The sequence below is a fragment of the Momordica charantia genome (assembly GCF_013281855.1).
Source record: "Momordica charantia cultivar OHB3-1 chromosome 2 unlocalized genomic scaffold, Mcharantia_2.0 BLBB01000002.1, whole genome shotgun sequence".
Classification (NCBI taxonomy): domain Eukaryota; kingdom Viridiplantae; phylum Streptophyta; class Magnoliopsida; order Cucurbitales; family Cucurbitaceae; genus Momordica; species Momordica charantia.
Window position 1 is genome coordinate 7,315,781 of NW_028275160.1, and position 26,381 is coordinate 7,342,161.

The following is a 26,381-nucleotide window of genomic DNA, read 5'->3' on the forward strand; positions in this document are numbered from 1 at the left end:
TTTAGACCTGACTCTGTCTGAGGTTCCTAATGTCTTAGGGCAACCCTATTAATTATTTTGAATTAATTGTTTCTATTAAAAAAAACATACTTTTAATAGTTACTCCATTTAAAAAATTTAATTTAATTTTACCAAATCGTGGTATATCTGAAATAAAATTCATAACAGAGATTTCATAAAGGGCGAGTAAATTAAAAACATTAATTATAACCTCATAAATTTATTAGATGAATTTTAAGTAAATTCTAAATAATTTTTATTTCTTAGTATATTACAAGATAAAAACGAAATAGGAGACGTAATTTCTTTTTTTCTTTTTCTTTTTTTGAAAAAGCAAACATATTTCTATTAAATGAAATAGATATATTAACAATGTATTTGTAAATATGTCTATCACTTTTTATTTTTACAAAGACAATATATTGTGTAGTTTTAAAAAATATGATAGGTGTGATGCTTTGGTTATTTTATACTTCTATATTTTGTTATTTCTGTACTTTTGAAAATTTGTTGCTATTAATATAATATCATTATTTTAATTTATTATATTTTAATTCCCTCTATTTCCTAATAACAAAAAGAGACAATTTGGGATTATAATGATAATATTTCTTTTATATTTTTAATTAAATTAAAGTAGGATAAAAAATTTACACACTATATCAAAATCTCAAATCGTCCGGCTTTGGCAATTGAACTATTACGAATAGGTAATAAAATCGTATTTGGTTGTTCGATGATAGTAACACACATAAGAAAAAGTTCGAGACGTTTATTCTCACGTTTGACTTAGAACATAAACAATATCCTTTTTTAACTCATAAACTTTCAAAATTCAAGATGAAAAATCTTCCAATTTAAAAGGATTATATATTAATATTTAGTCATGTCATCACTTACATCAAATAAACAATAGAATGACATATAATATTTTTTGTAAATAATTAACATAGTACTTAATTGTTAATTAATATAATAAAAATGAAAATACACATATCAATAGATTATTATTATAATTGGAGTCCATTAATATTTAAATTTATTGACCAAAATAAGCATACTTCAATAGATAAGACATATATGATTGTTTCAAAAGTTGATGATTCGTTCTATAGTCCATACCATCGTTGAACTAAAAAAAATTAATTTATTAGATCATATAAATCAATTACCATATAAATTGAAGGGAGAAAAAAAATATTATATTGGTAACTTCTTTTAATATTATATTTGTTATTTGCTGATATTTTACAAAATAAAGCCACCCACTAAACTTCTTTTTTCTTTCAAAAAGAAAATATTTTGGGGGTTGGAAATTTAAATACATAAAAGAAGTAGGACCACAAATGCAAACAAAAAAAACAAAGAATAGTTGGAACAAAATGACAAATACAGTGATACGAACACCAACTATTGCTATTGCTTGGAACGAATTAAAAATTTTCTTTTTTTTCTCTCTTCTTTAAAGATTAAAGAAAAGTGAAATGAATAAATTAAAAAAAAAAGGAAGTTGAAGAAACAAACAAAGGAAAATCGTAAAGAATAGATGGAAAAAAAAATGGGGTTGTATGGGTATGGAGGGGGAGGGTGTTTTCTGCAGCAGAAACCAGAACTCCATTCTCATGGGATGAGAGAGAAACAGAGAGAAAATCAGAGTGGGGTAGAGAGAGAAAATGGGTTTTTGATTTTGGGTTTAAGGGAAGGGGGAGAAGGCTGTTGTTCCACCAACTGGTAGTTAGGGATTGAGCTTCTTAACCAAACGCGAAGAAGAAGAAGAAGAAGAAGAAGAAGAAAAAGAAGAAGAAGAAGCAGAAGAATGAACAGTGAAGCATTTCTTTGAACTGGGTTTCAACCAAATGATCAAATAAAAGCAGCCACAGCCACAAATAGAGAGGGCTCTTTTTTGTTTTTGGGGGTGGAAAAAGAAGAGACGGATAAATAAAGAGAAATTAAAGTCATCATTTAGAGAGAGAAAGAGGAGATGTGTGTTACTCTCACGTGGGAATTGATGCAAATTATAGATAAGAATCGTATGGTTTTAAATTTGTAGATTGTCTTCAAAATCGAAGTCCATACACCTCGCTCTCTCTCTGTTCTGTTTGATTCTTCTGGGCTTTCCTTCTTTTCGTTTTTACCCCCTTTCTTTGAGATCTATTGATTTGTTTTATAGTTTCTATACTTTAATCCCATGTGTGTTTCGTTTATGTTTCTGGGTTTTGGAGAAATACCATTATAAAGTGAGATTTAGTGTTGTGTTGGTATCTGGGAATTACTTGGGATTTAAACGTGTTTGGTTGGGGGAAGATTGTTTTGGCTCCGCCGATCGGATGCTGTTTCCGAGCTTTTCTGTTCCCCTCTACGCCCACAATCGTCGCGGGTTTCCTGGTAATTTTATCTTAAACTATACTTATGCTCAGTCACTTTATTAATTCAACAATAAACTTTATAATATTCAATTTGGGTTTTCTCTTAGTATGCTAAGAAAGTAATCCCTTGTTCATTTCTTCTGCTGATTAGTTCTGCATGCAGGTTATGAGTAGCTCTTTGTTTGCTTCTTTTTCATTTCAGTTGTTTTTGTTTCTTCTTCTTCTGAGGGGGGCCTTATGTTTTTGTCTTCTGTGATTGATTGTTTTTGCTGTAAATTGGTTGCTGTCAATATGGTTTGTAGATTTGTCTGTAAATTGAGTGACTGGAGAATCTTTAATTTAGTTATCAATATCATGCTTGTTTAACAACTTATTAGTCATTAGTTAAAAGCTTGTGAAGAAGTATGAAATTGAAAACCCTAGGAATTTGCCATCTTGGGTTGAGTTTTTTTTCTTTTTTTTTGGTTGATTTTTCCTTTGTTGAGATTCAATTGAACTTTGATTTATTGATGACTGAAAAAACTATGTTAGGTGACTACAATACTTGATTTTCATAACGGTCAAAGCGGAGAAGTTCGAATTGAGAGAAAAGAGATATGGCTACTTACTATAGCTCGAATAACGAAAGGGATACTGCTCCCATCCTCTATTCAAGGGGAGCTTTGCTTGGTTCATATGAAGAAACAGCAGTTCTTCCCCGGAATATGATGATGCATGTGAATTCTGGGACATACATGGATTCGCAAAACGGTTGTGGTCAGTTAACGTCAGTTGGAGCTGCAGGAACCACCCAACAGCAGCAAGAATTTTTATCGAATCTCGGTGGTTCCCAAATTGCTGAGCATGATTTCAATACATGGAGAGAGGACAGAAGTGAAATGCTAGGTACGAACTCGATGCGTGGACCGGCCAATGTTCTTCATGGTGGGCAGAATTTGCAGGGTCAGGGGTTATCCCTTACTCTCAGTACACAAATACCATCTGGCATCCAAATACCTTCAATCCCATATAGGAATTCGGATATGGGTTTAACTTCATTCTCGAGTCCTAATCCGTCTAATTCTGGTGAGGATGGCTGCAGAGATGGCGGTTCTAGAGACGAACCGTTGAGAAATGGAGAAAACTTGCCACCTAATTTTCAAGAATTGGCTAAGGGTGAATTATCTCAGTACAACATGTCTAGTATTGCAAGAACCATGCCCAATTCAAAGTACCTCAAGGCAGCTCAACAACTGCTTGATGAAGTTGTTAATGTCAGGAAAGCCTTAAAGCGACCAAATAATGAGAGAAACCCGAGCTCACATGACCATGAAACTAGGAGCACAAAGAACGGTGATTCAGGAACCAAAAATGACAGTTCGATGCTCACAGCTAGCGGAGTATCTTCGAACCCTCAAGAAACTGGTAGCAATTCAACATGTGAGCTCTCACATGCTGAAAAGCAAGATTTGCAGAACAAGTTGACAAAGCTTTTATACATGTTGGATGAGGTAATGTACTATCTTGTATAGATATATTTATTTTGTTGTGAATTGAACTAGTATAAAAGATGAAAGCCTCAACATTTCATATATATATTTATTTTGATATGAATCGATTTTCTCCTGATTATGTACAAATAAAGTTGCTAAACTTGAAAAGTGGAAATCGAGTTATGATATTGTTTTAATTTGGAAGAGACAAGATTCTGAAATCTCCTATAAGTGTTGGTAATAATATGCCTGTTATAGGAAGTATAACATTGAATCTTTGACATTTTTGCACACTAGACTCAGCTTCCAAAGACTTCTTGCGGATAATGCAGCAGCTGAACCGATATTCTGATACTGATGCAGTTAAATTCGATAATTGTCCTTTCTGAAGTACTAGCTCGAGGTCTAATGATCATCTTGTCTTGCAGGTTGATAGAAGGTACAATCAGTATTATCACCAGATGCAGATTGTGGTGTCATCATTTGATGTGATAGCAGGATGTGGAGCTTCTAAGCCATATACTGCACTTGCGCTCCAGACTATATCCCGTCATTTTCGGTGCTTGCGGGATGCAATAGCTGGCCAAGTTAGAGCTACCCGTAAAAGCCTCGGAGAGCACGAAAATTCTGGAAATGACAAAGGAGTTGGAATCACTCGTCTTCGATATGTGGACCAGCAGTTAAGGCAACAGAGGGCTCTTCAGCAGCTTGGAATGATACAGCAGCATGCATGGAGGCCTCAAAGAGGGTTGCCCGAGAACTCTGTTTCGATTCTCCGTGCTTGGCTGTTCGAGCATTTCCTTCATCCGTAAATCTCTAACACTAGTATTTCTCTTTGTATTCTCTCTACAGTACCGAAATTAAACTTACTAACTTGCCAGGTATCCAAAGGATTCTGATAAAATCATGCTGGCAAGGCAGACAGGCTTGACTAGAAGTCAGGTAAAGCTCAGAAAATAACTTATTTACCGTTTGTATTCATGTATTGTTTGAATTGCCTGGGCGATGAATTGATTGTTGAATGTGTTAATTATAAAGATCAAAACTCCAACTGGGAAAGGGCTTATCTGCTAGAAACATGGCTCTAGAAAGATTATTGATCATCCATAGTATTTTGAATCGGTTGGTTTGATATGTTGGGAAAGTTCAAATCTTGGTCATGTCCTGTCTGCTGAATGTAGCTAGCTCCATGTTAAGTTCACATTTTATTTCTCCAACATGTCTATATTTACCTTGCATTTTCTCTCTTTCTAGCTTCCTTTAGTTATGTAACTTAAATACTAGTTCTTACAGTACGCCATGTTCAGCCCCTCATACGAAGCCAAGTCACCAATCACCGTGCTTTTGGCCATCCTTTCACATATTTCTTCGATTTAACTGCATCCCTTATAACTTTACTTACACGTGTTTTCATTTTGTGTGTAACGTCCATGGGCTTGTGCAGGTCTCTAATTGGTTTATCAATGCACGTGTGCGTCTTTGGAAACCAATGGTAGAGGAGATGTACAAGGAAGAGATAGGCAGTGCAGACATGGACTCTATATCATCATCTGAAAATGCTGGCAGGGCAACCAAAGGAGATAACAGGACCTTGGAGGATGATAAAGAGGAGGATCTGCAACAAAGTGCAAGTTCAACAGGCACCGAAAGATGTAGCGCTGGAGATATTATGGATTTGAAATCTGATCAAGTCTCCAATCTTGGATATTCGAGTTCCACCCGGCTAGCCAGCTTCCAAAATGGTGCTCACATAGAACCGCAAAACGAGCTGGTGAAGTCAAGGGAGGAGCTAAGGCCTAATGTAAATAACTCCAATTTCTTTCCTGATGCAATTGTACACTCTCAAGCAGGGAGTGACAGGTTTATGGCTGCTGCTGCTGCCTATCACATGTCTGAATTGGGAAGGTTCAGGACGGTTAGCGGGGTATCGCTTACCCTGGGTTTGCAGCATTGCGAGGGCGGTGGCATACCTATGCCTGCTGGGACACATCATGGTTTTGCAGCCATGAGAGGAGATGACATGTACAATGCCACAGCGTCTTCTCTCGGGGAAACAGTTCACTTTGAATGTGTAAATGCCGGGAACCCGCAACCGAGGTTCGGAACTTCTCACCTTTATCATGATTTTGTTATGTAAAAGTGCAAACTGTACAAGATTGCTGATCTGCATCATATAGTAGATGATATGACCACTGGGAGGAGCAAAGGAACAAGGATTTCTCTGCATTAGAACATAGGCTGTTCCTTTGAGCAATTTCCTTGCACTGCAAGATGATAAAAGAATGATTTTTGTCCTCCTTATATCATATATATGATAAAACCATATTTGTAATATATCATGTAGTTGATTGGAAGGTTACCTATATTTTTCTTGTCTGTGGTTTTCTTGTCTGCACTGCGCATGATTCAATTAGTGCCAAACTTTTGTTTCCCACAGAAAAATGTTATCATTTGAATAAACTTGAAGTGATTTTGGCTGGATAAACCTACTTTTAGAAGGAACTTTGAGAGCATGAGGTGCAACTTGCCGTACATTTTAAGTTCAAATTTCTCCGGGTTCAATTTTAGTCTGTGTACTTTCATAAATGCATTAATTGATCGTTCCAGTTAAATATAATCTATTTTTTTAGTACAAACACATGGGAGTGAGGATTCGAACTTTTAATCTTATGGTTAGATACATGTGCTTTAATCCGTTGTAATGTTGTGTATGCCAAAATTAATACGATGCAATGTCTACGTCATGTCATGTTCTTTTTATTGTTTAATTGAATAATTGATGTTGAGAATTGAGATGTTCCAAAGCACAAAAGGATTGTCTCCAATAAATGTAAACTTTCATCAATAATTTTAGAGATCTAATCTTTTGACTAAGAAAATATAGACCTTACTTTAAGGTTTTATATGAATGTTATAAAGTTCAATAAATGAACTAACACAGACAATGGTCTTTAAAATTGGGCTAAATTTTATGGACCACTAGGAATTCGAGTGACCATTCAACTTTGAGCACAAGAAATTGGGTGGCTTTTATTGACATTAAATTAGATGTATATGATACAAATTACAATAATACTTTAAACAATATATATGTTTTTTTTTGTTTGACAACGAAACAATATATGTTTTAATCCTTAATGTTTAGATGTTTATTGAATTTTATCTATATTGTTTAAAAAGTTTCAATTACTTCTTAATGTTATAGCATTGTGTCAATTTAGTTCTTCGGTATTTGAAAGGTTAAAATTGACCGATAATAAATTTATATGATATAATAAATACTTGGTTAATTAACAAAAATCTAGAGAAAAAAAGGTCATTAAAGGGAGAAATTTTTCTAAGTCCTCATTTGAGTTTCTAAGAAATGAGTAGAAATTTCAAGTACTTTTTTCTTCTCTAAATTTTCACCAATTCACTAAATTATGTAAGTTTATCATCGGTTAATTTTAACATTCCTCAATATGAGAGACTGAATAATAAAAATATTAAAAGATAAGAAACTAAATTAAAACTTTTTAAACACTAGGAACTAAAATGAAAAAAACTCCCCCAACGTCAGCAAACTAAACTATATATTTTGCCAATTTTAAAATATAGTTTTGGAGATGACAATCTTATACTTAGGGTTAGGGTTAAATGAGCAAGTCCCAAATTCAAATCACTATTTTTTTTTGTGTGACTTCTGGACACAGGTGACAGGACAATAGATGCCCATTGCTTGTGAGATTAATTATCTTGCAATTTTTAAATAAAATATTGTAGGTTCAATAAACTCTTGCTTATGATTGATTGGTAAATGAACTTGGCTTGAACGCCTACTACAAATTCCTAATCATTTCCATATATTTTCTAAATGTGTACGTTGAATGTGTCATTTTCAACGTACGTTCAATAAATAAAGAAAAAGCTATCGATCTTTCACCCCACCCCACGTATTGTATTAAAAAATAATAATAAATAAATAAATAAACAGAGAAAAAAAATCCCTTTTTCTTCTTTTCTTTTTGTTTTTTTAATCTAACAAAGAAACTGAGAAAAAATCTCTCTGAATCAAACTAACAACTGTTTTTCAACTTTATACTTCAAAAAACTGAATTGATATAGTTCGACCAACTGAACTAATTCAGTTCTGTCCATCCATTTTTTCAGTTTCAGCTTACACCCAAATTGGAAGTCCTATATTCAGTTCATAATCACTTCATTCTTGGCTCCGTAATTCCACATCTGAAGATGGAATTCTGATCCAAAGGGTACCTGTAGCTCCATAATTTTTTTTAAATGAGAAACCGAACTTTTTATCAAGAAAAACGAGAAAAGAACTCATGTACAAGGGTATACAAAAAAAAACTCAGCCCTACAACAGAAGGCCCACCTAAAGAAAGGGCAATCCAAAATGATAATTCCTAACTAATAGTTACAGAACTCGAAACTGACCCTAAAGGGAAGTATTAAATCTAATGAACTATCAAACATACTCCCTAGCTCTCTCCACTCCTGAAGATTCTAATATTTCTTTCCATCAAAATAACCACGTAATAGCGAAGGCAAGCCTAACACAAAAATCTTTCCCTTCTCTTGGTCGATATCGACAATCCAATTCTGCATGAAGGACCTAGAAAAGGTCAGCGCGGCAATCAAAAAATACCTGCTTTTGACACTACGTTGTGCAGACCCGAGAAGGAGGGAATAAGCCTCATCTATACAAGTATTATAGCCGGGTTTACCTGGAAATAGTAAAGAGCAGAATGTCAGGAAAATATATTTTGGAACTGAAGTAGAGATCAATGAAAGAGGATATACAGCGGGCTTACCTTCTGTACAATACTCTGACATCTTGACTTAGAAGTGGGGTTTCGAGAAAATCATCACCACAATCTTTCACGTCAACAGTTTCCACTTCAAAGTCATGATAGCCGCAGTACTCGTTCCATTCAAACCACATCTTTGCAATCAGTTCCTTCTTGAAACAAGCACCATGATCTTCCTCTTCAGGTGAATCGGCAGCTACCAGTCGATATGCAAACACCTTCTTTTTTTGGCCAGGACGGAATGCACGACCAATTGCTTGGCGGGTGACAGACGGATTCAGATGAATATCCAAGATGAGGACACGTGATGCCCCTACCAGAGATATGCCCTCCCCACAAGCCTTAATGGAGCCAAAGAAGACTCTAGCATCCGGCGAGCTATTGAAACGTTCCATAGACCATTCCCTTTGCTCGGGAGTTGTTTCACCAGATATCATAAAGGTTTCTCGTCCTGGACTCCAACCCTTCTTCTGCACAACCAATCTCTCCATGAACTTCAAAGGAAGGAGGTATTGACTGAAAACCAGCAGCTTTTCCCCGGTAGAAGCGCACAAATTCACCATGTTGAGAAAGAATTTTGCCTTCACTCCATCTTTAACATCTAATTTCTCAATGACCTCATCTATTTTATCATCAGTCACGACAACATTCTCAGATTCAGAGAAAACATTTAATTTTGGATGCAAATAGACAGCACAACCAGCAGAACTTATTTTGAACTTCCTGTTATATTGCTTTTTAACCTTTTCAGCTTCATGCTTCTGTTTAGAGGTGAGATTTAGCACCACAGTGAAGTCAACCAGTCCAGGGAGCTCATCCAGGAAATCTCCTTTATAATAGTGAAGGATCTTGCTGGTCATCTCACGTAAATCATGGATGACAGTCACTTTTCTCCTGAAATCTGTATCCTTCTGAAGCGTGTGTTCCACCAAGTCGTAAAAAGCAGCATCCACTCCTGCTTTGACCTGCTTCCGTGCACCAGATATATCCACTCTCGACATGATGCGCTTGATGATAGGTCGAGAAGTTTCTGATCTCATGAACTTTGGTCGAACAAGATTCACTATATTGAATACCTCTTTAACATTATTTTGATACAGGGTTCCTGAAAGAATTACTTTTCGTGGAGTTCTAACTTTGGCAAGAGTTTGCACAATATCGGTGTTTTCATTTCTTGGAGTATGCCCCTCATCTAGAATAAGAATTGTAGGAACCTTGAGCAATATATTTTGACATGCAGTTGCTGGAGCACTAGTTTCAACGTCACAGACAATTGTGGAAAATTGTTTGTATCCTAAGAACAGAATACTCTTGTGCTCGACCCACTGATTGAGTACTGCCAGCTGTTGAGACCTATTATCTGCTTTAACGGAATAGAAATCATAGAGTGGAATATCTTCCACTTGCCATATCTGAAACTCCTTTTTCCATGTAGCCAAGATTCCTTTCGGAAGCACAACCAATGGTCTAGCCTGTGGATACTTGGCTAAAAAACTTTGCATGAAACTGATTATCATGAATGTTTTTCCAGATCCAGGAGCGTGGGCCAAAATGCAGCCTCCTGGATTGTCGGTCACCAAGTTGCTTACAAGGAAGTTGAAACCCTCAACTTGATGAGGCTTCATTTGCTTCATATGCCTAGGGTGTACAGAAATTTCAGTTACCGTCAAATCGTCTTCTGAAATTTTAACTCCAACAACATCGCCCGATTCTTTGTTACGAGATTCAGACATGTATGTTCTTGTGTTCCTCTTACCCTGGAATAGAAATACAAATCATTGCAATATTAAGTTCACAAAAGATGATAGAGCTGATAGCAATAGTAGATCATAAATAATTCAGGATTTTTCAACATTGTTTCACTTTTAAAGGACATAACTGGTTATGTCGATCTGAATTCTTATTTACAAATTAATAAACCAAGCTATTATTCAATCCAAATAAGCTTAAAAGATCAGACAAGTTTAAGACTTAATATTACTGCAACCCAAATAAGGCCTCGCTTTGATCTTAAATCATTTAAAGGGTGTGGGAAAAAAAGTGTGAAGAAAGTAGTAGTGATTTCTTCTTCCAACATATTAATCTTTCACGCTTACTATTTACAATGCAAGTATAATCTCCAGAAAAGCTTCATTCACATATGTCTATTCCATTCTCAGATGTCAGATTTGAGACTCAAGATTAATAAATCAGTGCCACATCCATAGTATTCATCAGCCTGAAGCAACTGCAAAAATTGCAACCAAAGTTCTAATGGGCAATGATGTTTTAAATTATTTAGCACGTATAAGTTCATACGACTAAACAGAGAACTTATTTCACACAATTGAGTTGCCATGTGATAACCCAGCTAACTTTAATAGGAATATCGTCCTTTAGCAAAATCTTTGAATTTGTGACCTTCACTTGAATAGGATCTGTTCTATAGTATCTGTTATATAGGTTTCCAACTGAAAATGCTTGAATTATATATTTTATTCCATGTATACGAGTGAACTAAAACCACTTAGCTGTTTAACTTCTACATGTAAGCAAACTAATAATACAATAAGATATAAGTACGTCAATTGGCAACAGGAACACAAACCTTGTTATACTGAAACTCAAAAATGGTCTCAATCCCCCTGTCAATTACCCCACAAATGCGGCAGACATAACCAAGATCATCCTTCAAGAGAAAAGAATGATCACAGTCCACAGCATCTTCACTTTGCTGATTAGATGATGAATCTACAGGGGCGTCCATGTCCTAGAAGAACATGGAAAAAGTTAAGTGCAAGAATTATAACAACAATCAACATGCAAATAAAAGTACATCATCATATGAAAGATACAACGAAATATCCTAATGAAAAGTTTTCGTTTTAAAAAGTGAAATTCATCACCAAAGTTTCGAACCAATAATATAAAACCACAATATCCAAAGCTCCATTCCCAAAGATTGCAAGTGTTGATCATAACAATAAAGGAAACAGAGATGTACAATTCAACTTTAACACATATATAATTAAGATTTTTTTCACAATAAACAATAATGAAAAGCTACAACAATATTAAATATGCAAGACTCCCTTTAGGTGTATACAAAGATCTCCTCAACTGAAAATTAAAAATCAGAAAAAAAAATCTCACAAAAAATGTGCCTCAAAATTACATTTACAACTAACATCATTTAAGAAATTATTGGGAATAATTGCCAAAAGAAGACAAAGTACACCCAATAGAAGCTTTGTGTTTAGCTACACAAAATCCACTCTAGAGCTTTGTCATCAAAGGCCTTTGATTTCTTTTAAACCAAGTTTATGAAATAATTGTTTTGAGATAAAATAACAAGTTTGTTTCCCAAACTTCAAAAATTATGTTTAATAAGTCCCTAAACATAAAAAGTATACCATAGATCCCAAAACTTTCAATGTTGTGTTTAATAGGTCCCTAAATTTTAAAAGTAGTTAATAAACCTCTGAATTTTCAATTTTGAGTCCAATAGATCCCTAAACTTTAAAAATGTCTCATAAATCAAGGATCTAGTCCATAAACTCTGCTTCTCGAAAAATTTGTAAGATAATGTTTTGGAACATTTTTCAAACAACCAAATTTCTTAAATAATTGTAACATTCAACCAAATTTTTTTTTCAATAAGATACTGAACCTTTTTTTCATTAAGACTAATGAAAACAAAAAACATAAACAAGAGCATACAAAAACAAAAGCTTGGAAGGAGGAGCCCTATCTAAAGAAAGAGCTTCCAATCCAAAAGAATAGAACCTAACTAGTAATTATAAAAGACCTTCCAAACATAACCTTGTAAAGAGATATTAAATCTAATGAGATTCCAAACTGACTCTCTATCTCCCTCCACCCCAACTTAACTTGAACTTTGCTTTTGAACTTTACTCCAAGAAGTGTGAAATATTGTTTTAGAACATTTTCCAAACACCCAAGAAACTTGAAAACAAAGCAACAAATTCTCCCAACATTTACAAGTGTAATAGCAGTGAAAAAAGAGACGATCTTGATCATCACTATCTTTTAATGGCAGTGAAAAAAGAGATGATCTTGATCTTAATTATCTTCCAAACAAATGGTTATAAAGCTAACAGAGGCAATTTTCTTTTTAATTTGTATGACTGTGTTTAAGGATTGTTTTAGAAGAAACAATAATTTCATGGGATGAAAATAAAAAGTGGAAGGAGTGGACCTCCCAACCACCCAAGTTGGACTATGAAAGGCCTTCTCCACTGCACTGTAAGAGTAGTAAGACTATAATCCTTAAAAGGGGCAAACATTTACACCAGTATGAAGCCATAAAAATAACTGAGTCTATGTTCAAGTCAATATTTAACAAGATCCAGACTAACACATTAACCCTCTAAAGACTTTCAGACTTCCAACAAACTTCACTCAAATGCCTCTATAATTCAACACGTTGCAGAATATGAAAAAGAGCTGAAGGAAACAGCAGCAATGTAAGACCTATCTATATGTATAACAACAATACCTTGGAAAATTCTAATGCCATTTTCATATCGTTCCAGATATCTCCAAGACCATCATCTTCACTGTTAGCTTGTTCACTGACCTCATCCTCGTCCTCTTCTACACCAACGTAAACACCTTTGTCTTTCTCTTTCTTACAAAAAGTTTCAGCAACAGGAGTTGCTTCCTTCCCATTTGAAGCTCGGGAGACCTACCGATCATTCAATAAATTGGACGGGCATGGTTAAGGGTAAAACAATGGCCAATGAAGAGAGAGAGACTAGAACTGACACTTCACAAGAGAATCTGTCCTTACAACATATGCAAATTATCTTCAACTCTAAATTTCAATAATATATTTTCATAAAGCATTACATGTAGACAATGATTAGTAGGACTAATCAATGTATAATATTGAGATTATAAAATGTTGTATAAATTTCTATCATGTTATCAGTTCTCTCTCCATGTTTAGAATTAGATCTAGAACACTTCCCAACAAAATTGAATAAACTAAATACGCCATCAGTAATGTGTTCAAAGTTTTTGTGGAAGATGTTTGGATTGGGTATTCATCTTTTGAGATTTTATTTCATTAAAATTCTTTACTTCTTTGGATCAAAGTGCTCTTATTTCCTCTTTCACCTCTGATGTCCACAATGCATATTCTCCAAATTTGTTTAATTCTTAATTGAGAGGATTGGAGATGTTGGCTTTGGTTCCTTTATTTATGGATAATTTTTAGGTAATTTTATCTATAGTTCTTAATTCACTCTCCTTAAATCCAATCAGAGAATCTGATGATATCGTATACTTTATAAGTTATTGAAGCCTTCTAAAAGTAACATGTTATATATATATTGGGAACAAACGATGTAATAAATAAAAGAATAACCATATCAGTAGATTCTAGCATTGGGAAGCTCTTTCCAATTCTTTTGTGAGGGAAAATAAAATAAGTAGCATTTTATAAAGGAAATCACCTAATTGTTGTTGTTTTCTACACTTTGTGTTTTTTGGTATACTGAAGGTGATCTTTGACCCACTTGTTTCTTCAAAGAGAGTCTACAAAGGATTTGTAGAACAATTTTTTTATGGAGCTTGAAGTTTGTTGGTTTTTTCAAAAAACATCTCTTCCATCTTTCCAACGATGTTTTGGATGAGTGGCTCCTACAAAGAGAATGGTTTTTGCAGAACTACATTTTCTTGCTTTTGTAGTTGGACAAAAATAATAATTTATGCTGAGTCATTGAGACAATCTAGGTTCAAGATGTTTATTTCTTTTCTAGTAGAAAGGTATTGCCTACTGATTTAATCTTTTTGCTAGTCTGCATTGTAGATGAAGTACTTCCTCAAAATTAGCTATCCTTTCTTATGTTCTTAAGAATTTATTATCCTCTTGATTTTTTGGTTGTATAAGCTACTGCATGTGATCTGGTTATTTACCTTTAACAATTTAGGCATGTATGAGTCACAATATTCAGTTTCATATACATGTTTAAGTTCCATACATGCAACTACAGTAACATAGATGTCTAACAAGCTCACCACTATGTCCTTCAGGAGACCTTGTCCAGGTGATCTAGCCAGCACAACCTCTTGAAAGGGATGTATACGCTTCTGATCTTTGCTTTCTTCCTCATCAGAATCAATAATTACAATAGGCAATCGTGACTTCTCAACATTGTTGGAACGAACATCAATGGCAGAATCATCCTCCAAATCAATGAGATTATGAACCAATTGGGAATCTTGATGATTCATAACCTCTGTACACTCTTTACTTCTTCCCAGATCAAAGAGCATACTTGACAGCGTAGGATACTTCGCAATGTAAGGACTTAGAACTTCCATCTTGTGGGAAGCAAGGGCTTCAATCTCTTTAGTGACACTTCCAAACTGACCGCAATCCAAACCATCGATCAAAGTATTAATAGCAAATGGATCAGAGTAATCAATTATTCTTGCTGAGTTCTTCATTTTGTTTTTCCTGGGTGTGTCACATTTTTGGGCAGAAAAGGCAGCAGGACTAGGAAGATCATTCCCATTGCTAGATAATTTTAGTCTCTTACGTCTCTCATAATACAGTCCTGAACACAATGGAAGTTAATATGCACAGCATCAGTATTTAACAGAGTACCTCGACAAACTTAACAGAATAAAAATAACATCCTTGAATGATCACATGCTCAGGATTGGCAAAGAAAAACTGAAATCAAGTTGTGTTTTCTCATCAAATAAATAGAAAACTAAAAACAACAATATTGCACCAGGAGAAGAAAAATGAAAATATTAGAAGAAAGAAGGTTTCCTGAAATATCAAGTAAGAAATTGAGATGGGGAGGGGATAGCCTAGCATGGAAGAAAACTAGTTGTTCTCTCTTTTATCCTTCGTACTTGGGTGAAGAAATTCCTAAATAATACATCACGTATCCAATATAAAGCATATTAACAAAATAAAGATTCTTTTTCCACATAAGAATCAGTCCAAATAACAAGTAACTAACACAATGGTCTCAAGACTAAAACCGCGAATGATGCAAATTATAGAACAAAGATATTTTGTGTGTGTTTAGGAGTGATTTTGACATGACCAAAATCACTTTTGCCATTGTCAAAATCACTCCCTTTTCCATTGATCATGTTTCGCAAATTAAAAATTTGATTTTAAGAAAGCTTAAAGTCACTTTAAATTGACTTTTAAGATATCACTTGGATAGTGATTTTGGAAATCAATTATTTTTAAATCTAAATAAGTCATCCTACCATCACTCTAAAACACAACCTTCATTCTCTTGACACCATATAATTAGCCCAATTATGTTAGAGGTCTAGCTTCCTTAGTTGATTAATAAAATTTCTCATCCGTACGGCGCCAATCCAAGTTCCCTTGACCTCTAACATACCATATCCTATTTTATCTTATAGTATCAGGTTTTCTAATTATGTATACCATTTTACGTCCACATGCATTTTAGTCCAACAAAGCCGTAATCACACGAGAACAGCATAATCCGAGCAATAGGAAACGATGATAGAAAGAACATGCGACATTCCAAAACCCAGACGTGAAAACTGTACACGAAATACAATCCCACGAGGAAAACCCAAAAAAAAAAAAAAAAAAAAAATCATTTAGGAAAGAGAGAGAGAGAGTACCATTTGGAGTGGCGTAGCTATTGTGAGAGAAGTCAATGGTAGCGTCCATGGGTGTTCAAGTTCAGAAAACACTGAACATTTTCACAAACAAAAGAAAGCGAAGATTACATTTCATAAAAGAGAAAACAGAAGAGAATTCGCGACTTGAGTGCATAAAACTAGTACTGACCTGGAGGAGCTCGCAGGGTGTCAAATTGATCAATCGGAGCGGGGGAAGAAACTAAGAGCGCAGTTAGAAAACCCCAATTGGAATCAATTAAGGGTCTAATTAAGAGGGAAATTGACTCACATTTTGATTTGACTTGATGACGATCTTGTTTTTGTCGCTTCAACTTCAGAATTGAGAGAGAGAGAATCAGAGTATCAGTGGGACGAAGGAAATGGGAGCAGGGCAGGAGGAGGGCTCCGCTGGTCGCTGCTCAGACGAGGACGTTCTTGAGAGTGCAAAACGGCGCCGTTTCAGGAGCTCGCTTGAGGGTTGACGAAAGAAAATGAGCTGACGTGGTCCAATCATATTTCGTTAAAATTGTGACGGTTTGAGTACACGTCCTCGCCGATTCAATCCAAATAACTTCACCTTTCCGACTCCGACGACCCGCTGGCGGGGGTTAATTTTAGGTTAAAAATCATTTAGTGTTTCTACGAGAGTAACAATTTAGTGCCTGAAATTTAGTTTATAACTATTTTATCTTTATAGTTTAACAATTTAGATAGTGAATTTTAGTATATAATAATTTAGTTTTATAGTTTAAAATTTGTAACGACCTTTCTTTTGTAGGGACCAAGAGATTGGATCTACTGTAGGAAGAACGTTTGGTTGATAAATAACTAGTTTTTTGGTTGACGACCTCCTCAGTCACTACAAATACCTCCTATTCGTGCAATGAGACGTGTCTATTTATCTATCTCTTACCTCGAAATGAGATTATGTTTGAATAAAAATCTTAGAGTGTCTAGGGTTGGGATAGTAGAGTTTCTTAATGTTTTCTTTTTTCTTTTCGTCGTAGTTATTTCACACAGATTTGTCATGGTAAAGAAGAAGGGAGAACAAGCACATTTATAGTGTCTACCGCTCGTGCAAGGGAGGCTAGGATGCATGCCAACGCCAAATGAGAATTTTGTTAAACATAAGCCTATTTTTTAGTATATAATATGATATTTCAAAGATTGGGGACGATATATCAAAGATGGGGGCCGCACTGTAGTTCTGCTCCTCGATAAAATGATAATATACCAACTGTGTTTATTGAACTACAAATACTAATCATTACCTAATAAAAATCGACTTAATTTTGGTGAGATTTTTCACAATGTGGACTAAATTGTTATATACTAAAGTTAATGGATTAAATTGCCACCAATTTAAAAGTATAAAAACTAAATCGTTACAAAAAGTTTAGAGACTAAATTGTTATTATGGACCAAGAATATTTTTTAACCTAAATTTTACTATTTTATTTAATTTAAGAGAAAACAAAATTGAAAAGAGTTGTTAAAATGGAATTTATTTTTAAAACTTCTGAATTTCAATTGCCCCTCAATTTTTGTCAAAATTTCATTTGGTTTGTTACATTAACCATTCAAATATTTATTTGAGATTAACATTCAATGTTCGGTTCAGAAATAATTTTATGGTAAGTTGTTGAAAATGTGTAACATCATTATGTACCCAAATCATTTTTATGTCATACCCATTTACTTCTTTCTTCTAGGTATAACATAGAGTATATTGAAGGTCAAAAAGCCTATACTTGAGTTATTAAATGTTATAAAGTATTGAAAATTGGATGGCCAAAATTAAATATTTTAAAAAACCGAAGGAATGAAACACAAGTGTTTGGAAACAAAAACGAATGTTGTAAAAATTAAGGACCAAAATGTAAAATACATAATACTCAAAGGGCAAAAGCCAATATTTAACCTAGAGGCTAGAATAATAAATCTTTTACTACTTAGGTTAAATTACATCTTTTACTGCTCAAATGGTAAGGGCACGTTTGGTTGGAAACTCATATTCTATTTTTTGTTTTCAGATTCATTGAATTCTGTATCTAGGGAATACGCGTTTGGCATAATTTTTGAGATTCGTTTTTTAAAACTGTTTTCGAATTCTATGATCCAAAAAGTAGAAATTAAAACGATTTTTTTTATGTTTTCAGTGTTTTCAGATTCAGAATTTAAAATTTTTAAGATGCAGAATTACACTAAAAAGATAAAAACTTTAATAAAATATATTACTTCATATTATAAACTCATTTTATGCTTGTTAAAATTGAAACACGTAAAATATAATGTATTCTAAATTATATAACCTTGTAAAATAATAATTATACAAAATTCATAAAAAAAATTAATAAATTAATTAATATAAGTCTATATTAAATTAAAATTTAGTGTGTAACTACCTCTAGTTTATAAATATATTGCTAAACAAACATTGAACAATTTTTTAAATTGAAATTCAATTATCAAATCTTCTACCAAACACATATTTGAAAACATTGAAAACAAATATACAACTCTGTGTTTTCTAATTACCAACCAAACGCACCCTAAATGTCTAATTGGTTAACATGATTTTAAAGTTTTATCACAATTTCATTGATTTTTTTTTTAAGAAAACAATTTCATTGATTACAACTTAAAAGCCATTGAATAACCATAATGATAATGAAAGATAATAAAATTCGACATTGTAAAATAGTTATGGATGCCAATTATTTATGGATGTGATAGATGAGCTTTATGGAATGTCATTAATTTTAATAACACACTAGTATAGTAAAATAGCAAACTCTATTGTTAGAAAATTATAGACTATAGAAAAGCAGCTAAAATGCCAATACGCTTTTCATGACGTGCATCAATTCTCCACACACCCGGAGTGTACTAAAATGTGACATATATATTCACCAATATGTCAGAGGTGTATTAAAATGTCATGGGTTTAATAGTTAAGACATATATATTCATCGATATATCACATGTTCGAATTTCTCACACACACGTGTTTTACTAAAAAACAATAATAAGAACTTTCATTATTTCTCTCCAAGTTTTTCTTTTTCAAATTTTATAATTAACTTATTAAATCAAACATTTTTTTGTCATCCATCACTAAAGACAAACACATAACAAACAAGCAACGGAACCTTTTTACACTTTTTCCTTTTTGTTTTTTTTTTCTAATCGAAAAGGGAAACAGAAAACATCTATCTAAATCAGACTGACCAACTGTTTTTCAGTTTTATAATTTAAAAAACTGAACTGATATATTCAACCAACTGAACCAATTCAGTTCTGTCCATCGATTTTTCAGTTTCAGCTCACACCCAAATTGCAAGTCCTATATTCAGTTCATAAGAACTTCATTTTTGGCTCCATAAATTCCACATCTGAAGATGGAATTCTTATCCAAGGGTAACCTGTAACTCCATAACTTTATTCTAAACGACAACCGAACTTTTTATAAAGAAATATACAAAGAGCATACCGAAAAAACCAGTCCTACAACAGAAGACCCGCCTAGAGAAAGGAGCTTCAATTCAAGAGGATAACTCTTAACCGATCATTTCAAAACAACTTCGAAATTCACAACACAAGATAGTAAATCTAACGAGCTCCCAAACGTAGCACCAGGCTCTCTCCAACCCTAAAGATTCTAGTATTTTCCTCCATCTAAAAACCCACAAAATAGCAAAGAGTAGAATGTCAGTAAAACATACTTTAGAACTGAAGTAGCTCAATGGAGGATGATAAACAGTGGGCTTTCCCTCTGTATAAAACTCTGACATCTTCACTTAGAAGTGGGGTTTCAAGAAAATCATCACCACACTCTTTCACGTCAACAGTTTCCATTTCAAAGTCATGATAGCCACAGCATTCGTTCCCTTCAAACCACATCTTTGCAATCAGCTCCTTATTGAAGCAAGTACTGTGATCTAACTCTTCAGGTGAATCAGCACTCAGCAGCTACCAATCTATATGCAAACACTTTCTTTGGTTGGCCAGGACGGAATGCATGACCAATTGCTTTAGCGGGCGACCGACGGATTACGATGAACGTCCAAGATGATGACACGTGATGCTCCTACCAGAGATAGGCCCTCCCCACAAGCCTTAATGGAGCCAAAGAAGACTCTAGCATCAGGCGAGCTATTGAAACGTTCCATAGACCATTCCCTTTGGTCGGGAGTTGTTGCACCAGATATCATAAAGGTTTCTCTTCCTGGAATCCAACCATTCTTCTGCACAACCAATCTCTCCATGAACTTCAAAGGAAGGAAGTATTGACTGAAAACCAGCAGCTTCTCCCCTTTAGAAGCGCACAAATTCAGCACGTTGAGAAAGAATTTTGCCTTCACTCCATCTTTAACATCTGATTTCTCAATGACCTCATCTAGTTTATCATCAGTCACGACAGCTTCATTAAAAGAGAGCATTTAATTCTGGATGCAAGTAAACAGCACTACCAGCAGAACTTGATTTGAAATTCCTGTTATAATGCTTTTGAACTTTCTCAGTTTCATGCTTCTGTTTAGAGGTGAGATTTAGTACCACAGTGAAGTCAACCAGTCCAGGGAGCTCATCCAGGAAATCTCCTTTATAATAGTGAAGGATCTTGCTGGTCATCTCACATAAATCATGGATGACAGTCACTTTTCTCCTGAAATCTGTATCCTTCTGAAGCGTGTGTTCCACCAAATCGTAAAAAGCAGCAACCCCTCCTGCTTCGACCTGCTTCCGCGCACCAGCTATATCGACTCTCGACATGATGCGCTTGATGATAGATTGAGAAGTTTCTGATCTCATGAACTCTGGTCGAACAAGATTCACTATATTGAATACCTCTCTAACATGATTTTGATATAGGGCTCCTGAAAGAATCACTTTTCGTGGAGTTCTGACTTTAGCAAGAGTTTGCATAATATCAGTGCTGTCATTTCTTGGAGTACGCCCCTCGTCTAGAATAAAAATCATAGGAACATTGAGCAACATATTTTGACATGCAGATGATGTAGCACTAGTTTCAACGTCCCAGACGATTGAGGAAAATTGTTTGTATCCTAAGAACAGAATACTCTTGTGCTCGACCCACTGATTGAGCACTGCCTGCTGTTGAGACCTATTATCTGCATTAACAGAATAGAAATCATAGAGTGGAATATCTTCCACTTGCCATATCTGAAACTCCCTTTTCCATGTAGCCAAGATTCCTTTCGGAAGCACAACCAATGGTCTAGCCTGTGGATACTTGATTTCTTCTTCCAACATATTCATCTTTCACGCTTACTATTTGCAATGCAAGTATAATCTCCAGAAAAGCTTCATTCACATATGTCTATTCCATTCTCAGATGTCACATTTGAGACTCAAGGTTAATAAATATCAGTGCCACATCCATAGTATTCATCAATCTGAAGCAACTGCAAAAATTGCAACCAAAGTGATAAATGGGCCATGATATTTTAATTTATTTTAGCAATAGCACGTATGAGTTCACACGACTAAAGACAGAACTTGGATTTCACATGAATCTACAGGAGCATCCATGTCCTAGAAGAACATGGACAGAATTACAACAAAAAACAATAAGAGTGTTGGGTATTTTTGTGAAAAGCACACAACTTTAAGGCCCACGTGGGCCATTGATATTTCAGGGTTTATATATATAAAAGGTTGCAGTCGGTCAAAAACTCAATTGAGGAGAGAGAGGGAAAATCTATGCACGCAGATCGAGGAGAGAAAACAGAAAACAGAAAAGAAAAAGGAAAAGAAATTCAATTCCGTACAGAATTTTGACAGCATGTTTATAACACGAGGGTCTTCAATCTGGACGATGGAGATTTCTTTTGGAGTTGTGCCTCTAGTTGTTGCTAGGGAGGACTTGGTGTACCCATTATTGATTATAGTGGAGATTTTGACTTCGGTCCGTAAATTGTTTGTGTCCTGTGCTTGCTTGGATTATTATTTTTATTTGCTATTTCCTACCAGGTTTATACAGGAGGGGATAATTGATCCATAAATTTAAGTGTTTATCCCAACAAAGAACACATCATCTACGAAATAAATTGTAACGAAGAGTTTCCTTGGAAAAAGTGAAATCCATCACCAAAGTTTCAAACCAAGAATATAAGCCCCCCATATTTAAAGCTCCATTCCCAAAGATTTCGAGTGTTTTTTAAGGATCCACGTTGAAAAGAAAATGGACCTTACAATGATTTATAATAGATATTGGCTATTCCTCTCATAGCCAATTGATTTTGAGATGGAATCTCATAAATATTGACATGGCCGATATCAGAACCCAAAACGTTCAAACGAACATCCGATCCAAAAATAGGATCGGATGAGCCAAAAGAGTCACGATCTTGAAGGGGCATGTTAAGGATCTCACGTTGAAAAAAAAAAGGACTTTAGAATGGTTTATAATAGACCTAGGCTACTCCTTCCACGACACGTTGAAAAGAAAATGAACTTTAGAATGATTTATAATAGACCTAGCCTACTCCTCCCACAGCTAATTGATTTTGAGATAGAACCATGAATATCAATAGTGTTGACCATAATAAATGAAACATAGATGTACAATTCAACTTATCACATATATAATTAGGATTTTTTTTAACAACAAACAAACTCTTCATTAATAATTGAAGATCTACACCAATATTAGACAAACATCTCCTCAACTGGAAATTAAATATCAGAAAAAAAATTATCGAAAAAGATACTCCAAATTACAATCAATTGTCATGTTTTTTCTTAAAAGATGGTGGCTCTTTTGATGCTCTAATCCCATTTTTTAGACAGCATTCGAGTCCGATAACCATATCAATATTCATAGCCCACTTATGTTATAAATCATTTTTAAGTTCAAGGGGATCCGATGCAAACTCCTCGTTAGTTAATGAAAATTAACAAATTGTTTAAAGGGTACAATCAGGAGAGAGAAAACAAAAAACAGAAAAGAAAGCAGGAAAAACAAGAACCCAAGCAGAAAAATACAACCCAAAAGAACCTAGAAGAGAGCTTAAAACCTTCTTGAAAAGAACCAGAGCTTCAAAGTTTCAAAACAAGCCTCCAACTCTTCAACCAAAAAGAAAAAGATGTTGCTGTAGAACGTAGAAGACCCTTCGATTCTAGACCTCGATTTCACCGATGACAACTCTTCTTGAAATCCAAAACTCCTGCTGGGATTTCCGAAAACCTGCGACGTGGACCTCGCTTGAAGGGTTTGACGAAAGAAAGTGGCTGACGTGGACAAATTTGAGTTCGTTAAATTGTGACTGTTTGAGTACCTGTCATCGCCGATTCAGTCCAAATAAGTAATAACTTCAGCTTTCCGGCCAACCCATGGAGAAGATGGGACAAAAAAAGTATATATTTCTGAATTCGAATTTTTCCATCCCCATTTGTTCTCGATTTCTCGAGGTGAGCATCGTTAATTGGCATATCTCTAGTGAATTCGATTCCTATCTCCCATCTCTATCCCCAATATGTTATATTAAAAAAAAAGACTTAATTGATAAATTTTAATTTATAATTTAGCTTATGAATTTTAGTTTATAATCAACTCAAACAATAATTTAAGTAAAGTTAACTTAAATGAAAACCATTAAGTATTATTTGTTTTATCAACTTTTGAATTTCAATTTGGATTGGTTTTTTGATTTTTTAGTGTTTTCAACTTTTTAATTTAAAATTTTAAAATGTGTATTTTTGAGGTGGAGATTCAGATTTTTTTTTTGAGATAAATAAGCTAATGTTGGTCTTAAAATATAATATATTTCAAATTATATAATATTGTAAAATAATTTATAATGAAAATGTTAATAAATTCATTAATGTAATTTTATATTAACTAAATATTTAGTTGGTAACTTGATTGTGTCGTGAGATCTTGTTCGTTTCTACTCGACGTTATTTTCCTTAGTTTTTTTTTTCACATTACATAAGGTAGCTTGTTTTTTTAGTGCTTGCGAAAAGGATCTCATCATAGTCAAACTTAGATTAGAAAAAAAAAATACATTTTCCTTATTAGTCGGAGTACGCTTGTACTCCTTGATATTTAGTGCGGATTAAGCCAAACAAAACATTTTTTTTCGAAAAGTCTCAATGTCTTCATTGAGAGTCACTCTACAAGATGTCCAATAATCTATGACTTTATCTTTGAATCATAAGTTTCAACCTGATATCCTCTACTCATGTAGTGGGTATATGGTTCCATCCTGCTCGTGGTGCAATCAACTATGATATACTAAATTCAATACTAATATACAAACAATTTTCAAATTTACCGAATAACACATATCAAAAACACATTGAAAACAAATAACACAAACTCTATTTTTGATTGAATTCTTCTTTTTTAGATTTACGTTTTCAAATCACTATTTTTTTTTTCCAATTTTCGTTTGGTTTATTACATTAACTATTCAAATACTTATATGAGTAGCTTTTATTAACATTAAATGTTATGTACATAAATAATTTTATTGAAATGTAAAACATTATTATTTACCATTTGTATGTCACACTCATCCATTTACTTCTTACTTATAACTATAACATAGAGTATATTGAAAGTTAAAAACTCTACGCTTTAGTTATTGTTAAAAGGTATTGCTAATTTGAGCATAATTTAACGGGTTAAAACACTTACGTTCGATCAAAAGATCACGACTAAATGAAAATAAGAGGATTCAAACTTATAACCTCTTAGTCAGAAATTGATACCAATTAGATCAGCTTCGTAAAGTAAATTTGTTTTAGTAATAACAAGTCTTAAATTAATCAACTCCTTGAATATAAAATCATAAATTTAGGTAACTTAAATTTGGGTTACGGTTTAAACCATTGAGACAGTTGAAAGAGACAAAGCGGGCTAAAACTAATGTTGTTTAGGAGCACAGCCAATAAATTCCATTAACTTTTAATTATTTATCTTGATTTTGTTTGGATAGCATGCTTCTTTTGAAATTTAACCATAAATAACTCACCTTTCATTATTTTTGTTTTTTTAAGTAAATAGTGCTTTCATTAAGAATCAACGGCCATGAAGCAACAAGAGGGGTAGGACTTTCCCTTTCAAAGATAGGAATAAGCCAAAAGGAAAAGTTACAAGTCCACAAAGAAGAACTAGAGGCATGAAGACTCTGTTTAACCAAGATGTCAGCCGAACGGTTGCTTTCCCAGAGAACATGCATGAAGTCGCAGGCATCTAAATCGAGAGCAAGAGCACCGATGTCGTGAATCCAAATCCGTTCAGGACTGAGGGTTTCCAAATCACCTCGAAGAAGAGAAATGGCTGTGAGATAGTCCGATTCAACTGTTAAATGCGAATAGCCCAGAGAAATTGCGAAGTAGAGACCTTCACGAATGGCCAGAAGCTCAACAAGTAAAGGTGTGTAAGGAAGAGGTACCGACCGACATCATGCTGCCAATAAACGGCCAGATTCATCACAAAGAAGGAAGCCTAACCCAGTCGAATTAACTCCACACGCAACATCAATATTTAATTTCAGTCCTACCGTGTCCAGACTCCAATTGGCAATTGTTGTTCTCCGATGCGGAGCTGACGTTGGAGAACATAAAGCTTGTCGAGATGAAACCCAGTACAAGGCAAGACTTCAAGAATTGGCTCATCTTGAATGATTTAGTTTCGATCATTCCAAATGGGCCAACATGTGATCGCTACAATTTCTACTTTAGATTTACTAAGCTCCATCTGTCATCTCTCCCATTGATAAGGGAATGGAACATTCAAACTCGCCGGACAAGGTGCAAAAGGGAGAACGGTAGACCATAGATGCTGGACCCAAAAAGCAGTTCAATAGGGCATGAGCTGTAGTTTCCATCTTGTTTTTGCAGCAGGGGCAATAAGGTGAGACATCTGACCATTTCCTTTAAAGATTGTACACAATAGGCAAAAACCCATGATTGTACATAATAGTTAATAGAGATTTTATTATCTATATTAAAAGAATGAATTATCTTTCATTATTTTTATTACTACTTCCCATTTGCTTGACATAAACACACATGAAGATAATTAAATCAATTTGAACCTAGTTTAACGATTTAATACAATCGACTCC

At 34.3% G+C, this 26,381-nt stretch overlaps 3 protein-coding genes across 6 annotated transcripts; 1 reads left to right on the plus strand and 2 right to left on the minus strand.

The window, feature by feature from the left end:
• The first annotated feature begins 1,557 nt into the window (after positions 1–1,557).
• Positions 1,558–6,214, plus strand: LOC111015461 (BEL1-like homeodomain protein 7). 2 transcript variants are annotated; one of them, XM_022290491.2, is made up of 6 exons: positions 1,558–2,385; positions 2,898–3,856; positions 4,267–4,646; positions 4,720–4,780; positions 5,283–5,935; positions 6,019–6,214. In XM_022290491.2, the coding sequence occupies exons 2-6, from the start codon at positions 2,963–2,965 to the stop codon at positions 6,020–6,022; spliced, it is 1,992 nt and encodes a 663-aa protein (XP_022146183.1). In that variant the 5' UTR covers positions 1,558–2,385; positions 2,898–2,962; the 3' UTR covers positions 6,023–6,214. The 2 variants fall into 2 exon arrangements, with proteins under 2 accessions (XP_022146183.1, XP_022146182.1); XM_022290490.2 differs by having other exon boundaries at positions 1,561–2,385; positions 5,283–6,214.
• Positions 6,215–7,884: 1,670 nt separating this feature from the next.
• On the minus strand, positions 7,885–16,730 carry LOC111015474 (protein CHROMATIN REMODELING 35). Of its 3 annotated transcripts, none has more exons than XM_088121147.1 (7): positions 16,451–16,729; positions 16,282–16,352; positions 14,671–15,212; positions 13,145–13,333; positions 11,234–11,395; positions 8,650–10,403; positions 7,885–8,562 (listed from the first exon to the last, which is right to left on the minus strand). In XM_088121147.1, the coding sequence occupies exons 2-7, from the start codon at positions 16,328–16,330 to the stop codon at positions 8,559–8,561; spliced, it is 2,700 nt and encodes an 899-aa protein (XP_087977273.1). In that variant the 5' UTR covers positions 16,331–16,352; positions 16,451–16,729; the 3' UTR covers positions 7,885–8,558. The 3 variants fall into 3 exon arrangements, with proteins under 3 accessions (XP_087977273.1, XP_087977274.1, XP_087977275.1); XM_088121148.1 differs by having other exon boundaries at positions 16,571–16,727; XM_088121149.1 differs by lacking the exon at positions 7,885–8,562 and having other exon boundaries at positions 8,646–10,403; positions 16,451–16,730.
• A 3,192-nt stretch (positions 16,731–19,922) lies between these two features.
• On the minus strand, positions 19,923–23,770 carry LOC111015495 (protein CHROMATIN REMODELING 35-like). The gene is given in 5 exon segments (XM_022290539.2): positions 19,923–20,244; positions 20,246–20,317; positions 20,319–20,714; positions 20,716–21,707; positions 23,322–23,770. Coding segments are annotated over 4 exon segments (1,551 nt in total). The 5' UTR covers positions 21,562–21,707; positions 23,322–23,770; the 3' UTR covers positions 19,923–20,007.
• Between the last annotated feature and the right edge of the window lie 2,611 nt (positions 23,771–26,381).

What these genes read in the sequence shown, in the direction of transcription:
- LOC111015461 (XM_022290490.2), top strand. Translation starts at nt 2,963, where the DNA reads ATGGCTACTTACTATAGCTCGAATAACGAAAGGGATACTGCTCCCATC. An exon ending in TTTTATACATGTTGGATGAG is followed by an intron (nt 3,857 to 4,266) that starts GTAATGTACTAT and finishes CTTGTCTTGCAG; the next exon opens with GTTGATAGAAGGTACAATCA. An exon ending in TTCGAGCATTTCCTTCATCC is followed by an intron (nt 4,647 to 4,719) that starts GTAAATCTCTAA and finishes CTAACTTGCCAG; the next exon opens with GTATCCAAAGGATTCTGATA.
- LOC111015474 (XM_088121147.1), bottom strand. Translation starts at nt 16,330, where the DNA reads ATGGACGCTACCATTGACTTCTCTCACAATAGCTACGCCACTCCAAAT. An exon ending in GTCTCCTGAAGGACATAGTG is followed by an intron (nt 13,334 to 14,670) that starts GTGAGCTTGTTA and finishes AATGATCGGTAG; the next exon opens with GTCTCCCGAGCTTCAAATGG. An exon ending in TGGCATTAGAATTTTCCAAG is followed by an intron (nt 11,396 to 13,144) that starts GTATTGTTGTTA and finishes ATGTTCTTCTAG; the next exon opens with GACATGGACGCCCCTGTAGA.